Source organism: Eleutherodactylus coqui, unplaced genomic scaffold, assembly GCF_035609145.1.
Source record: "Eleutherodactylus coqui strain aEleCoq1 unplaced genomic scaffold, aEleCoq1.hap1 HAP1_SCAFFOLD_256, whole genome shotgun sequence".
In the NCBI taxonomy this organism is placed as follows: domain Eukaryota; kingdom Metazoa; phylum Chordata; class Amphibia; order Anura; family Eleutherodactylidae; genus Eleutherodactylus; species Eleutherodactylus coqui.
The window spans coordinates 67,799-85,227 of NW_027102521.1; the positions used below are offsets into that span (position 1 = coordinate 67,799).

General features: G+C 43.8%; 1 protein-coding gene across 1 annotated transcript in view; it reads left to right on the plus strand.

The window, feature by feature from the left end:
• Window positions 1-11,618, plus strand: part of LOC136604692 (lysophosphatidylcholine acyltransferase 2-like) — a gene marked incomplete at its 5' end in the record, with an annotated part of 48,470 nt that extends 36,852 nt beyond the window's left edge. Inside the window, 2 exons of the mRNA XM_066588916.1 lie at window positions 3,096-3,237; window positions 10,382-11,618. Coding sequence (XP_066445013.1) covers window positions 3,096-3,237; window positions 10,382-10,584 — 345 coding nt within the window. The remainder of the gene's footprint in view (window positions 1-3,095; window positions 3,238-10,381) is intronic.
• Between the last annotated feature and the right edge of the window lie 5,811 nt (window positions 11,619-17,429).

Sequence of the window (17,429 nt, forward strand, 5' to 3'; positions counted from 1 at the left end):
AAATGGCCTTTTTGTCTAATCCTTGCTAGCCTTATGTCCTGTACACATTCTGCAATCTCAGGACTTGGATGTGACTGCAAGAGGCTGATCTATCATTTAATTTTGCATGCACCTTACACTCAGGAAGCAAACTGAGCATAAAATGCCCCTCAACACACCCCAAGATTCTTGCTGCCACCATTTCTGATGCCAGCACACATGACTCTCCAGCAGACAGGGGCTTAACACATCAAAGGCGATAGATTCAGAGCCACGAGGACTAAGCTTATTCAAGTTATCACATGGGCATGAGTGCAGTTATGTGCACATTTACGCCACATATTTGCAGAATTTATGCTGCATATTTGCATGCGCAAATGCATGTCCTACTGTACTTTTTGTGTGCGCAAATTGTGTGCATTTGCACAGCAAAACGAACATGCAACCATACTCCTCTTCATTGAAATGGGTAATTAAAGGAGATGTCCCGAGGCAGCAAGTGGGTCTATACACTTCTGTATGGCCATAATAATGCACTTTGTAATATACATTGTGCATTAATTATGAGCCATACAGAAGTTATAAAAAGTTTTATACTTACCTGCTCCGTTGCTGGCGTCCTCGTCTCCATGGTGCCGACTAATTTTCGCCCTCCGATGGCCAAATTAGCCGCGCTTGCGCAGTCCGGGTCTTCTCCTCTTCTCTATGGGGCTCCGTGTAGCTCCGTGTAGCTCCGCCCCGTCACGTGCCGATTCCAGCCAATCAGGAGGCTGGAATCGGCAATGGACCGCACAGAAGCCCTGCGGTCCATGAAGACAGAGGATCCCGGCGGCCATCTTCAGCAGGTGAGTATGAAGACGCCGGACCGCCGGGATTCAGGTAAGCGCTGTGCGGGTGGTTTTTTTAACCCCTGCATCGGGGTTGTCTCGCGCCGAACGGGGGGGGGGGGGGTTTAAAAAAAAAAAAACCCGTTTCGGCGCGGGACATCTCCTTTAAGTCTAATAGTTCTATATCTGCTATTTGCCTGTGCAAATCCACAGGAAGATAGAGCATGCAGCGTATTTTGTTTGAAAATTTGCGCGCAAGATTGCGCATGTGAACGAACCCATTGAAATCAAGGGGTTCTATTGATTGCATATTGCGCACAAAGAAAACATGGCAGGGCGGGTGAAGATTCTGGGTCTCTGGTCTTTGCACTCACCTGCCAGGTTGTTCTTCTCTCTCCCCCATCCCACAAGCAACTCTACTCTGACTGGTGCCTGGCGTCTGGCTCCTCCCACATTCCCGGGGATTGTGATGCCTTGCAAAACTGCTAGAATTTAGCTTTGCAAAAACTGATGCACTCTGCAAAACTTGCTGAAGATCTATCTGCTTGGTAACCAAAATCACCTCTTATCTGTACTATTTAACCCTTATATTTAAGCATAGCCTCAGCTTATGCAAGGTTCTGCAAGTATAAGTACAAACGATATTCTGCAATGCATACCGTACTACAAACAATATATATTATTATGCATGTAAAAAAAATGCCTTAGTCCCCCTGCACATGGGCAGAAATTCCACGGCGGGATTTCCGGCAGAATTTCCGCCCGTGGAAGCTGCCATAGGATTGCGTTAGAAAACACGCAGAAAACAAATCAAAATGTATTAGAAAAATTGCATAAAATATAGCAATTGGGCCATATCTGTCTGTTTTAATAGCCTTACAAATGGCAAAATTGCAGAAAAAAGTATCATTAATGGACCTGTTAACACTTATAGAACAAAACTGGTAGTTCTTAGATAAATGACATTCTGTAAAACATTTGTAAGTCATATGAGTATTACTGCTGTGCTTACATAAGACATACGGGGGGGTGGACAAAAATATGGAAACACCGTACAAAATGCATGTTTAGGATTATAATCCATATTTCAATAAGACATATAGAGACCAATTTTAAGTGGAGGTAATAGGACATATATGCTGCTGGGCAAAAGTGAACATCTGCCTGAGCAACAAGGTTCCTTTAATCAGGAGTTTGAGCCACTCAGCTTCTGTTACCAGCTGGCTCCCAAAACCACCCAGAGCAGGGCAAGAGGTAAAGTAAACACAAATTTAGTGGAAAGCTCTCCACTAAGCAGGGGCCGATAGGGCAGCTCAGTGCTAATGATTAAAATCCTATGCATTTCGTTCAGTGTTTCCATATTTTTGTCCACCCTTGTACATGTGGTTGATCAAACGTTCGCTCAAACCCTGGATCCAGTTTATTTGTGTAAAGCACTTGCTATAGGCTTGTAGATGATGAGTCCTGCAGTTGTTTTTTTCTCTTAGGCCGAGGCGAATCCACTTGCGGACGGTAATCCCGGGATTAGCCAGCCATGTGGACAAGATTTTTCAGAAATCTTGTCCACATGGGAAGGCAAATTCATTGCAGCAAAGGTGGCAGAAGCAAGTGCTGTGGCGCAGATTCACTGGCCACAGCATGTCCATTCTTTTATTTTTTTCATTGCGGCCGCGCTCTCCTCTAAGTGCCGCGGGTTTTGAAGTAGCGCTTTGCAGGCGGAAATCTCGCGGTTTTTCGCTGTGGCCAAACTGCGATATTTCCGCCAGGAATACGCCGTGTGGGAACCCAGCCTTAGGGCTCATGCCCACGGCCGTGACTGACTCCGCCAGCGGAATATCACAGCGCAGTCCGCCACGCCCCCTGCACCCCACCACAAAACCTCCATACTGACCGCTCCGGATCCTCTGTACACGTCCCGCATGGAGGGCCAGCAGGCATTCACAGTACAGTGCATGACGTGCCGGCAGTGTCAGATGACGTGGCCAGCGGTGGGCGGGGCCATGTATTTACAGTGGGCAGGGCCACGTATTTACAGTGGGCAAGGCCACGTTGTCTACAATGGAAGCTGGCCACGCATATTCCTGTGGCATTTAAAACTCCGCTGCATGAACATTAAGCTATTAGGTTCAATAGAACCTTATAGCTGCAGGGCAACGTCGCGGAGTTCCGTGGGCATTAGCCCTTATTACTTTTCTCTGTCTCTGTACAGGTATAATAATCACATACAGCTGAGTCTGAAGTAATTACAACATATATCACATGCCATTATAATGTTTTGCTTTACCCTAGTTATTTGATATTGATGGCGATGGCAGCATCACAGAAAATGAATTCAGTTCCCTGTTAAGATCTTCACTTGGCGTTCCAGACCTTGATGTTTCCAAACTTTTCCAGGATATGGATGCTGATGAGTCAGGAAAACTCTGTTATGGTAAGAAAGACCAGAACTAATACATTATCATCACAAAATGACACATTCAAAGGGGATCTGTCATTAATAAGGAGGAATCCCTCCTACTGGCCATGTCTGTGAAGAATGGAAGACCGGACAGTAGTATAAGCATGTGAGGGGAGTTGTCCCACTGTGCAGAAGTCTTGAGAGATGAAGCACATTTTGCAGCAAACTATAACAATGTTTACTTTAAGTTGTACACAATAAACATACAGACCCTTTAAGGGTTGGTCCAGTGGTAGGCTTCTGATGGTCTGTCCTCAAGATGGTTATCAATAGTAGACTGGAATGGGCCTGCTGCATGGGATTCTCACCAATATGCTGTTCTCTGGGCTGGTGAGTTTGTACACTGAGCTGATATTACCAGGAAGCAGACTGCTTCGTTCCCTGGCTACTGCAGTGGAAAAGGGGCTGTCTGCTTCCTGCAAAAATTGGCTCAGTGCATGAGAGCAGTGGACCAGAGAACAGATGATGAGAGGTAGTCCCAGGTGGCAGACACCCACGGATCTGCTATTGATGGCGTTTCCTGAGGATAGACCTTCAATAGCTTACAATTGGACACCCCCTTTAAGTAGCATATGTTTTCAAATGTTGTAATACAGTTTTAAATCCTTTGTCAATATAATTCGGAACACTCAACTACACAGGCTTAGAAATCTTTTTAATGCTGTATTTGCTAGCCAGTCTTTGTGGAATCAACCCCTTAGTGACCAAGCCTGTTTTCGCCTTAATGACCAGGCCAAATTTTGCAAATCTGACACGTGTCAATTTAGCATGGAAAAACACCAGAAAGGTTTTGCATATCCAAGCGATTCTGACATTGTTTTTTCGCCACATGTTGTACTTCATTTAGGTGGAAAAAAAGACCGATAGAATTTGTGTTTATTTATTAAAAGCGCCAAAATTGGGAAAAATTTTTAAAAATAGTCATTTTTTCACATTTCCAACTGCAATATCTCAAATATGTGTAAACATAATATAGAAATTTTTGCTAAGATATATATTTCCATCCGTTTACTTTATTTTGGGCGCACATTGGAAAAACTTTCGTTTTTTTTTTAACCATTTAGGAGACGTACAAATTTAATATTACTTTTCAGCATTTTGAGGAACAGTTTGTTTTTCTACACCAAGCCAAGATTGGAAAGGCTCATAGAAGTCAAAATGATAGATACCCCCACAAATGACCCCATTTTTAAAACTACACCCCTTAACGTATTCACTAAGGGGTGTTATGAGTGTTTAAACCAAACAGGTTTTTTTTAGGAGTCAATGCAATTTAGAAGAGAAAAACTAAAATTTCATATTTTTGCAAATATGTCATTTTAAAGGCAGGAATTATTTCTATAGTACACATGAAAATGAGGATTTGCACCCCAGAATGGATAAGCCTGTTTATCCCGTGCTCAGAAACATACCCATTGTGGCCCTAGTATTACGCCTGTATGCACAATGGGGCCCAAAATGAAAGGAGCAACCGGTGGCTTTCAAAACAGAAAATTTGCTTGAAGGAGATTTAGGCCCTATTGCACACTTGTAGAGCCATTGAGTGACCAAAACGATGGAGAACGCCCACAAGTGACCCCATTTTGAAAAGTAGACCCCTTAACGAATTTATCTAGGGGTACGATGACAAACGCAATCCTATGCAGACGGCTGCAGTTTGGCCGCGCGGCAAACAAACCGCGGCATGCTTTATTTCTGTGCGGGGCTCGTAGAGCAGAAACGTCACTGTCCGGCCACCGGCTCTGGTCTGCGCATGCACCGGCTGCCCAGCAAGCCGGCACATCAAACAGCTGGAGCCGCGGGCGCAGGTGAGTATGCGCCGCTCTCTGCAGGCGCTCGGGTCGGATCCCGTGGCGAGAAACCTCGCAGCCGGATCCGACCCACCCATCTGCAGGCGGCCTAACACAGTCAAGTTACTGGTCTACTTGCAGTCTTTATGATGCTAGTCTATCTCTCATGGACTGCTCAAACCAACAAGTCCCAGTTCAGAGCTACGGTACCATGGTCCAAACTGTCTATGCATTCTCTTCCTCAGGACAAGAGGTTCTAGTAAATTTTCTCACTCACATTGTTTACCAGTATTAGTGTAGTATGTCTTCATCAGAAGTGTGGGCGTGACCGGGCTGAGCTGCAGGTAACGGCTAGGTCACGCCCACAGCTCCCGATTGGCTGTGGCACACATACACCTTCAACCTGGGGTTAACAATGGGAGTCACTGCTCTAATGCACCCTGCAGCTGATGCAGCAGGAGGCTAGCTATCACTGACAGCTGGCTCCCGCTGCCAGAGCTCGTCACTGTGGGGGCTGATAGCAGAACAGGACGCCTGTATCTGGAATCCTCTTGCCATAACAACCCATCGGCAGTACACGATTTTTATCTCGGGGGTCCGATGACAAAAACAGAGGGAGCTGCCTCCCTCTAAGAAAACCCTTAAAGGGGTTGTCCCGCGCCGAAACGTTTTTTTTTTTTCCCAATAGCCCCCCCCCCCCCCCCCGTTCGGCGCGAGACAAACCCGATGCAGGGGTTAAAAAAGAAAACCGGAGAGTGCTTACCTGAATCCCCGCGCTCCGGTGACTTCTTACTTACCTGGTGAAGATGGCCGCCGGGATCTTCACCCTCGGTGGACCGCAGGGCTTCTGTGCGGTCCATTGCCGATTCCAGCCTCCTGATTGGCTGGAATCGGCACGTGACAGGGCGGAGCTACAAGGAGCCGCTCTCCGGCACGAGCGGCCCCATTCAGAAAAGAAGAAGACCGGACTGCGCAAGCGCGTCTAATCCGGCGATTAGACGCTGAAAATTAGACGGCACCATGGAGACGAGGACGCTAGCAACGGAACAGGTAAGTGAATAACTTCTGATAACTTCTGTATGGCTTATAATTAATGCACAATGTACATTACAAAGTGCATTAATATGGCCATACAGAAGTGTATACCCCCACTTTGTTTCGCGGGACAACCCCTTTAACAGCGTCTCTATGATGCACCGAGCTTTTGGCAGCTCGGTGAAGGTGTGTATGCCACAGCTAATTGGGAGCTGTGGGCGTGACCTGGGCATTACCTGTAGCTCAGCCTTGTCATGCCCACACTTCCGGTGTAGACATACTACACTAATACCCTGTTTACCTTCACCCAGCCTCTTCCCCACAGCAGGCGTCACAGAACTTCACTTGTGACTAATGACTATAGGTTGCATCAACTTCTGTTTGAACCTCACAATTCTCTTGCGCACTTCATCAGCACAGAAAACGCAACCCTCAGCTGTGCACCACACCCTGCCTATCATACCCCAACAGGCACCTTCCCACAGAATCAGACTTGATCCACTATTCATCCATCCAACACACATACTCTGCGCAGCACGATACCCGGGGAGAAACACCCAAAAAATGACTGGGATACAAACTAATCCTATGACGTCCATGGAGGCTATGACAGAGACTATCACACTTTCTAACTGCATGGTCACAAACAATACTCATCATCAGTCAGGCAGTAATCATCAGCCGAACTCTCATGTCAGCAATTACATCAAACAGTTGTATAATACACAATTACAATATCCAATATACCTCTGTAGTTATGTAATAAACAACACAGTATTTGCTATGATAAACCTGAGTATTTCCTTTACTAAACACTAACATCTGTGTAATAAACCATATTTTTCCCATTAAATATAACGTTAGTATCACTTTTCTTCATATACATTAGTGTTTGCATTAGTTTCTTCACTTTTAGCATTAACATCACTCCTCTAACTATGCTCCATTCAACAACATCATTTCTACAAAAGCATTCTATCTAGAGATGAGCGAGCATACTCGATAAGGCAAACTACTCGAGCGAGTAGTGCCTTATGCGAGTACCTGCCCGCTCTTCTCTAAAGATTCGGCTGCCGGCGCGGGTGACAGGTGAGTTACGGCGGTGAGCAGGGGGGAGGGGGGGGGGGAGAGGGGGAGAGAGATCTCCCCCCTCTTCCTCCCCGCTCTTCCCCGCAGCTCCCCGCCGGCACCCAAATCTTTAGAGACGAGCGGGCAGGTACTCGAATAAGGCCCTACTCACTCGAGTAGTTTGCCTTATCGAGTATGCTCGCTCATCTCTAATTCTATCACCAATGACATTTGACTATCCAGTCTGCGTTACCTTTTCACATCCCACTTACATACAAAGCATTAGAGGTCATACAGATCATACACATTTTCCAAATGTGTATAAAAGAAGAGGAATATATGGCAAGGACAATACATATATTTTCATTAATCAAATGCCTCCCTCTGCAAAACCATTCCCCACACAATTCTCTCCCCAGGGGATATAACCCAGCCTAACACATGTGATTATTATATACTTACTAATGGAGGAGTTCAGTGTCTTGTAATTTCATGTCCCTCTCTACTTAGTATGCCAGTTCTTTACTTTTATAGACCTTCAAATGTATCTATGAAAAACATTTTATTTGGAGTGTTAAATGGTGAGAGCTTTAAAATCCCTTATTTTGGAGGTGTGGTAGACATGGGAAGTATTCAAATGGATGCCCATATATTGCAAGATTGCCCCATTTGTCTGGCTTTAAAGAGGACCTGTCAAGAGGCCCGACATACCCGTTTTGGTAAATAATTGTATTCCCCATTATTGTCGCGACCTTGGAGCAGCTTTACTTATAGCTCTTTGTTGTACTATTCCTTTATTGTTCCTTCCACTTCTATGGTATGAATAGCTTGACCACTTGGTGTTACTAGTTGGGGGTCGTGTCCCTAGACATTCTCACACTATCCAATCAGTGCTTGACAGAGTCAGGTTGTGTAGAGCAATGGTCCCCAACTCCAGTCCTCAGGGACCACAAACAGGTCATGTTTTCAGGATATCCTATAGAAAGAACACCTGTGCCAATGTCTGAGGCACCAACAATAATTACATCACCTGTGCATCACTGAGGAAATCCTGAAAATATGACCTGTTAGCGGTCCCTGAGGACTGGAGTTGGGGAACCCTGGTGTAGAGACACACCCGTTTCACAAGAGGAATAACAGAGGAACAGCACAACACAATGTTATAAGAAACTATGTTCTAAGATGTTTCATGGAGAAAAAAAGTATTAACTAAAATGGACAAGTCAGGAGAGCTAACAGGCCCCCATTAACCCCTTAGTGACCACTCATATGTGTTTTTACATCCTGGGTTTCCGGGCTTTAATCCCCAGGGCTGTAAAAACATGCTTGCCCTGGATATTAAGGCCCCGGGGTCTGTGTGGGTGACAGCTCCCTGCTAAAGTTTGCCGGAGGTTGCTGATAGCCTGTAGTTGTGATGGGTCACACGATTGTGATTATGCAATAATGGCGATCGCATAAAAGTAAAAGAAAAGTTGGAGAAGGTTAAAGTTTCATGTCCCCACACGGATTGGATCCATAGGAAGAGCTGAGAGTCCTTCCAGGACCTGACACAGTCTTCTGCACATGTGCGTCGGTTTTCAAAATGGGGTAATTTGTGGGGTTTCTCCATCATTTTGGCCACTCTAGGGCTCTACAAATGGGCAATGGGGCCTTAAACACTTTCAAGCAAAATTTCTGTTCTGAAAGCCACCAGCTGTTTCTTTCGTTTTGGGCCCCATTGTGCATACATATATAAGATTAGGGCCACAATGGGTATGTTTTTGAACACAGGACAAACAGGGGTATCCATTTTGGGGTACAAATCCTCATTTTCATGTGCACTATAGAAAAAAAAACTGTCTTTAAAATGACATATTTTCAAAAATATAAAATTGTTGTTTTTTTCTCCTCTAAATTGCATTGACTCCTGAAAAGAAACTGTGGGGTCAAAATACTCAAAACACCCTTCGGTGAATATATGGGGTCAAGTGTGAGGGTATCTGTCATTCGGACACCTATGAGCCTTTGCAATCTTGGCTTGGTGTAGGAAAACAAAATGATTCTCAAAATGTTAATGTTAAATTTTGTATGTCTCCTAAATGGTTAAAAAAAACAAAGGTTTTTCCAATGTGCTTCCAGAATAAAGTAAACAGATGAAAATATATATCTTAGCAAAAAAGTGTACAGTATGTTTGCACATATTTGACATATTGCATTTGAAAATGTTAAACTGACAATTTTCTCAAAATCTTCCCAATTGTGGTGCTTTTAATAAATATACACAAATTCTATTGGTCTGTTTTTACCTAAATGAAGTACAATATGTTGCTAAAAAACAATGTCAGAATTACTTGGATATGCAAAAGCTTTTCGGAGTTTTTCTATGTTAAAGTGACACGTCAGATTTCCAACATTTGGCCTGATCATTAAGGCACAAACGGGCTTTAACACTAAGGGGTTGAACTATCAGCCAGTTTTCTAAACCAGACAACCCCCTTATACACTGTATGCCTTCAACCAAACCAAGTCTTTTAAATTTACTGCTGTCATAAATTAATGTCAGATTAATGGTGTTGTCCAACTGGAAACTATTGATGGCCTATCTTTATCCAATAGCAGATTGGTGGGGTTCCGCTGCATTGTATTCCACCAATCACTCTTTGCGGGGCTGCTTTGTTCAAGTACTGAGCTGATTTCTAAAATAAGCAGATAGCTTCAGTTTCACTGTAGTGGACCAGCTTGGTATTACAGAAAATGTTTCTAATTACTTTAATGGGAACCTTGGCTGCAATACCAAGCCTCACCACTACAGTGGGAAAGGAGCTGTCTGATTGCTGCAGAATTCTGCTCATTGCATTAGTGCACTGGCTTGGCAAACAGCTGATGGACAAGGATCCTGGGCGGCAGACACCCATTAATCTACTATTGATGGCCTATCGTAAAGATAGGCCAACAATAGTTTACAACTGGACAACTTCATTAACTATATATGCACCAACCTACAAATCTAGAAATACTAGAAGTACAGTAGGCAAAATATGTAACTTTATTATAAAAAATAAAGGTAGTACAGGTATGCTGAAAAGCAGTAGCCACGGGTAAAAATCAGTGTATTTTTTAGCTCTGTCTTCTATGGAATACCATGTTTGTCTGCCTCATGTACATGAGATGCTGCAATAATATGTTTATGGTTGTGCACCAAAATTCTTCATGGCTTATTTTAATTCTATTTCTATTTCTTGTAGAGGAGTTTAAAAACTTTTTCCTGAGTCATCCAGAATATTCAAAATTGTTTACAACCTACCTTGACCACCAGAAATATTACTTGCATGTACTGCAGCAAGAGGAAGAGGAAGACAAGAATTTAGAACCCTTCATAGCCGGAAACCAGGGCACCAACAGCAGCATAGAGGAAGCTACTAGTTCATCAGACAAAAAAGTAGACTGAATGAGACTAAAAAGAATAAGGATTTTTAAATAAAGTTGTGCTTTATATCTGTGTTAGGACGCAGGGGGCTTTTCCCCACTTTTTGCCTGTGTGATACATTACTCATTGAAGATGATTATCATAGTTCGCTGGTTTATATTTAGTTTCTCCTTTTTTGAAATTTAGGGAACCATGTCCACAATTAAAACCATAAGTTTTATGCAGAGCCCAATGCATGGGGCCTGTATGGTAGTGCATGAAGGGCAGGTAGGTCCTTAGTATGGAGTCGCCCCACCTCTGAGCACTGTCATTCAGTCTCAATCAGACTCCCTATGTAAGGAGAAATAAGCTAAGGCACAGCTATAGTAGAAAATCTCTGCACAAAAATCCATGTAATTTGGTTTGATTGTTCCTGCAGTATGTGCATGGGGCTTTTAGAAACCAAATTCACCTGCGGAATACATTTTTACTGCAGAAAATGTTCTGCAACAGATCTACCTCAAGGGAGCATACATTTAGGAGCCGATTTTTCTTTTTGAGGAAGGGAGGGGCAAAATAAGAAGTCACCAGCAAAACACACCAAAACGGGGCTAGGTGAGCAAGACCTTAATTGGCTGTCTCATTACGAGTACCCCTTTCGTTACGCCCTTTTTACTCTTTCTAGGCATATGGTTTTCTCTACTGGAGTTGTTCCAGATTATTCAAGTATTATATGGATGGCTCTGCATTTTAACGGCTTTAATTGAAAATATACAACAAGCCATAGTTCCTGGGGCTGGCCTCAGTCTAAATTCTTTTTTTAAGTGTTCTAATACACCTGAAACTAAAAGCAAAGGAACTTTGCATAAATTTAAAGGGGTCTTCCAGGAAGAATACTACTGATGATCGGTGATGATCGGTCATCAATAGTTGATCAGCTGGGGTCCGTAGCTTGGGGCCCCGACCGATCTGCTAAGTGGGCACATGCTGCAAATACAGAGATCGGAGCGGAAGTCTCTGAGCCGACCTCTGTGTAGTGGCTGGCACTTGTAACTGCAGTCACAGCTCACATTGATTTCAATGAGAGCCATGCCTGCAGTTACGAGCGCCGGCCACTAGACTGAGGTTGGCGCGGAGACTTCCACTCTGACCTCTGTGTATTTGCGACGCTGACAGCATGCGCCCGCTCAGCTGAACGGTCGGGGTCCCAAGCGGCAGACCCCAGCAGATCAACTATTGATGACCTATTAAAAGGACAGGTCAGCAGTAGTATTCTCCCTGGAAAACTCATTTAAACATTTCCTACCATTTTGTTTCTGCAGCTCCTATATAGTTCTATGTGTCTCTATGGTAACAGACTACAGATATGCTCTGTGTAGTCTGATCCAGTTGTCATACATTTTTTCTGTCCCTTTTGTCATGATTATCTACTGAATGTACTTTACCAAGATTTAGCGGACATATATAAGGATGTATGGCATCAACAGAAACATCAGACAACGTAGGTTGTATTTGTTGTTTGTTACAAAGGGGAAGCATAGGTCTACATAGGAGCTGTAGAAAAACATTGTTTGCCAAGGTGGACATAGCCTTTTAGCACAACATAACCTTATGTCTGAACCCTACCAAATATTTCTCATTGTACTGTGAGGTTGACCCTAGTGAAATACATCATGTTTTTTTAAAATAAAAAGTGATTAAAAGATGTAAGTAAAGTGAATATTTCTGCATATTTTGTAAATTTACTGTGTAAAAGTATGATTCTCCTTTAACGTTATTATTAGAGATGAGCGAGTATACTCGTTTCGAGTAATTACTCGATCGAGCACCGCGATTTTCGAGTACTTCCGTACTCGGGTGAAAAGATTCGGGGGGCGCCGGGGAGCGGGGGGAGGCATGGCGGCGCGGGGGTTAGTAGCGGGGAACAGGGGGGTGCCCTCCCTCTCCCCCTCACTCCCCGCTGCAACCCCCCAGTCACCCACGGCGCCCCCCGAATCTTTTCGCCCGAGTACGTAAGTACTCGAAAATCGCAGTGCTCGGGCGAAAAAGGGGCGTGGCCGAGTATGCTCGCTCATCTCTAGTTATTATTCATGGTGCCATGGTCCAAACGAAAGTTCACAAATTCCATACCAAGTTTTCAGCTCACAGTATCCGAATAGAGCGCTGGATCTGGAACCTATACATTTCTTCATACCATGGTCCAAAGCCTCCCATAGCAGCCATCAATATAAAAAACAATCACAGTTCTTTCAAATGGAGAATATTTACATGCAATATCTATCTACACCAGCGATCTAATTGACTGACAACTGTCGCCCCAGCCTCATATATTTCACATCTGCTTTAGGGCTTTAGTTATAATTTCATTCCTCTACTCCATTTTTTTTGGAGCATAGAAGCGGAATTAAAACAGAAACTGATTCATTTTTTTCCACCATTTTAATAGGGCTTTTAAAAATGGAAAGAAAACTGAAAGCTTTTGTTTGCTTCCATTACATTAGGGCTCTGTTTTTTAAACAGAGCAGATAACGCTGCTCTATTTGTTGCATTTAAAAAAGGAACAGACGCAAATAGCAGCTATTTTTTGCTTTCAGTTTTTAAAAACCCCATTAATATCAATAGTTGAAAAAACAGATCAGTTCATTTCCGTTTTAATTCCATTTCTCTGCTCCAAAGACTGAGAAGAGAAACCAAATTATAACTGAAAACCTAAGGCCCAGCTCTCACAACCATTCAGATTCTGCATGCTGTGAGCCCGGCCATTGACCCTGCGTACGGAACTAACCTGTACTGCATATGGCCTCCTAGGCTTGGAGGCGGTCATGCGTAGTACAGGGGGGGGGGGGTTGTTTGTATTTCTTGGGCAATCGCTTAGTGGATTAATTGCATGGGCTGCGGGTCGAACACCTCCATTGACTTTAATAGAGGCTGTCTGTGCAGAGAGCATGCTGCGATTTTTCTTCTGCTTGCAGAATACACAATACGTATGCATGAGTGTGAGGGAAAAGAAAATCGGAACCACATGGCTTTCAATGCCTGTGTTTTGCTGCGGGAATCCACGCAAGCGACAATCGCGGAATCCGCATTTCAAATTTGGCTGTGTTAGGCAGGCGCACATAAAAATGCCAACGGCCATGTGAATAAGCCCTTTAATAAACAAACCAAGGGGGCAGTTTTTTAATTGGCTCAAAAAAATTTTTTTATTGTCCCTATGTGCATCCTCTAGTTATGATATCAACTAAACACCTAGTAAGTAATATTACTGTTATATAGTATATAGTTTGTAAGACTGAAAAGAGACATAAACCGACCATAATATACTATAGTGCTGATCCAAACTAAAGCAAAGACCCCCATGAGTCAAAAGCTATTTTTCATCTTGCCCCATGGAAACTGTTGCAGACTTTGCTGTTCAGTGAGGTTGTCAAGGGTTAATCGCTTCATTGACCTCTTGTGCACCAATGGTATTCAAAAATTGAGAGCCGCCTTGAAGTACAGTAATGAGGAAAAAGAAAAGTTTAAAACATGGTGCGTTAGGGCTTAAACAGGTGACAGTGATTTTGTCCAGCGTTGTGGTGTGAAAATCACACATGCAAAACGGAACGAAACGAAGTCATTGATTTCAATGGCTTAGTTCTCACAGCCGTGTTTCTCGAGTGCAGGAACTGCGTGTGAGAAAAGACTTTTATTTTATGCCTAAACATGTCTGTCACTGACTCCCAAAAGGGGTATACTGTACATTGCTAAAGTTGTAGGTAGCTGTGAAAAAAGGTTGCAAAGTAAGAAATACTTATGCTAGAAATTAATTGATTTGGCACGAGCATTTCTATATTTGATACTTTCCCAGAAGAAAAAGTGTACAAAGTGTGTTATTTTTTTTCTAGAATGTTTGCAGAAGACAGCAATGGATGCTCCAAAACAGCTCAGGAGGGTTTTAGCTACATAGATTTCAGGGCACTATAGAATTCCCAGCCCTGTACTACAGTGAATCTCACTGAAGCCTGCACCATCACTCACCATATGCCAGCCCTGACTGACCTTCGTAACCTGCCTCTTCTTTACTTTCAAGGCAGGTTTCAAATCAGTGGACTGGTGCGGGAGAGCCCAGTGTGACGCGGCATGTCTACTCCTTACATTGTCTTAGATGTTAGGGCGACTTGGTTCTCTAGGCCGCCATTCTGTAGGACCCAGGGTGCATTCAGGGAGAGCTGCCTGTGATTGGCTGAGCACATCAGCCAAGCATATTCAGCTCTTTCAGCAGCCGGGGATTTAAAATCCCCGACTGCTGATAGATCAGCACCACAGTGCAGGGGACAGGAGGAGAAGCAAGGTGAGTATCTATTTTTTTGTTTTTTAAACCACTTTCACTTGATTTTCAGGAAAGGGCTTATATTTAAAGCCCTTCCCTGAAATCAATTGCTGGCAGCAGAATCCTCTACCGCAGCGGACATGTGTGACAGCTGCGGTAGAGAATTGAAGAATTCCTCTGCTGCATCTGCCACAGATGTGGCAGATGTAGCAGCAGGGAATTCTTTTAACTAGTGGGGATGAAGAAAACATCTGTCGCATGTGGCAGATGTATTCTTCATCCGTGCAAGGGACACAGCAGCGGCGGACAGGTAACTAATATTTTTTTTTTACACTAAAATTTTTCTTTTTCAGGGAAGAGCTTATATGGAAAGCTCATCCCTGAAAAACAGTTCAGTGGTGCCAGCAGACCGTTGTCTCCAATGGAACCACCGGGAGCAGCACCGGCTCCATTGAAGAGAATGGCTGCATTTTTTTTATTTTTACACTAAAATTTTTCTTTTTCAGGGAAGAGCTTATATGTAAAGCTCTTCCCTGAAAAAGAATGCAGGGAATCGGTAGATCATTGTTTTCAATGGAGCTGCCGGCAGCAGCCGCGGCTCCATTGAAGACAATGCGTGCATTCAAAGTACGGACATGTGCAAAGTACGGACATGTGCAAACACCATAGGGAATGCATTGTTCCAAATAGAAGTGTGTTTTTGTGCATGCAAAATGTGCGCACAAAAACACGCTCGTGTGAACGCCCCCCTAGAGTGGGTTCACACGAGCGTGTTTTTGTGCGCACTTAGGTGCGTACATACGGGCACACCTAGGTACGAGCAAAAACATGCATAAACACAGCTGCGTGCTTGTTGCCAATGGAGCCGCGGCTGCTGCCGGTGGCTCCATTGAAAACAATGCTCTGCCGGCCCTCTGCATTCTTTTTCAGGGAAGGGTTTTACATATAAGCTCTTCCCTGAAAAAGAAACATTTTAGTGAAAAAAAAAACAAACTTACCTCTGCACCACTGCTGTGACCCCCGTGGGCATGAAAAACACATCTGCCGCATGCAGCAGATGTTTCCTTCATCCCCACTAGTTAAAAGAATTCCCTGCTGCTACATCTGCCACATCTGTGGCAGATGCAGCAGAGGAATTATTCAATTCTCAACTGCAGCTGTCACTGCGATAGACAATCCTGCTGCCGACATCTCGTCAATGGCTTTTCAGGGAAGGGCTTCATAAGCCCTTCCCTGAAAAGCCATTTAAAAAAGTGTATAAAAAAAAAATCAATACTCACCTCCCTTCAGCTGCTGGGGCTCAGCCGCGACTTCTGGCGCTGTCCCCGTCTCTGTAGTTCTGAGCTATCAGCAGCCGGTGATTTAAAATCCCCGCCTGCTGGTAGCTCTGATTATGATTGGCTACCAGAGATACCAGCAGGCAGGGATTTTAAATCTCCGCATGCTACTAGCTGAGAACTATACAGCTGGGGACAGCGGCAGAAGTCGCCGCTGAGCCAGGGCATCCCCGTCAATGACTTTTCAGGAAAGGGCTTCATAAGCGGCGAACAGGTAATTTTTTTTTTTTACACTAAAATTATTGTTTTTCAGGGAAGGGCTTATGTTTAAAGCCCTTTTCTGAAATCCAATGACAGGGAGCAGCAGGATCCTCTACCGCAGCTGTCATGTGTGACAGCTGCAGTAGGGAATTGAAGAATTCCTCTGCTGCATCAGTCACAGTTGTGGCATATGTAGCAGCAGGGAATTCTTTTTACTAGCGGGGATGAAGGAAACATCTGCCGCATGTGGCAGATGTGTTCTTCATCTCCGCGGGGGACACGGCAGCGGCGGAGAGGTAAGTTTATTTATTTTTTTTATTACACTAAAATTATTGTTTTTCAGGGAAGGGCTTATATGTAAAGCCCTTTCATGAAAAACATTTAAGGTGCCCGCGGCTCCATTGAAAACAATGCAGAGCATGAGTCACCTTGAAAAATGCTCGAGTCTTCCATTGACTTCAATGGGATTCGTTACTCGAAACGAGCTCTCGGGCATTACAAAAAGCTCAGCTTGAGTAATGAGCACCCGAGCATTTTGGTGCTCGCTTATCTCTATTGCTAATTTTTAAAATACTGAACCCAGCTAGTCTAGCATACTAGAGAACAGTGGAGACAATGACATGCATAGCAAAGGATGTCTACAAATATCTGAAGGGCTGTCACAGTGCAGAGGGATCAGACCTATTCCTATTTGCACAAGGAAAGACTAGAAGCAATGGGATAAAACACAGATTAGATATTAGAAAAAATTTTTTGACAGTCAGGGTGATCAATGTTCTGCCTCTATTCACTGAATGACTATCAGTCCTGTAAGAAAGCAGGAGCGATAAGTCTGGGGATGATTGTTTGGCACTCATGCACCTGACAGTCATCCCATGTAAAGTAACTTTAAGATCCATAGTCCATGACCTCAATCTGAAGAGAAGTGGGAACATGCAACAAGACAATGACCCAAAGCACACAGGTACATCAACTAAAGAATGGTTAAAAAATTAAAAGATTGTTTTCCACTGCTCATAGTCCGATTTTCACTCTCTTTT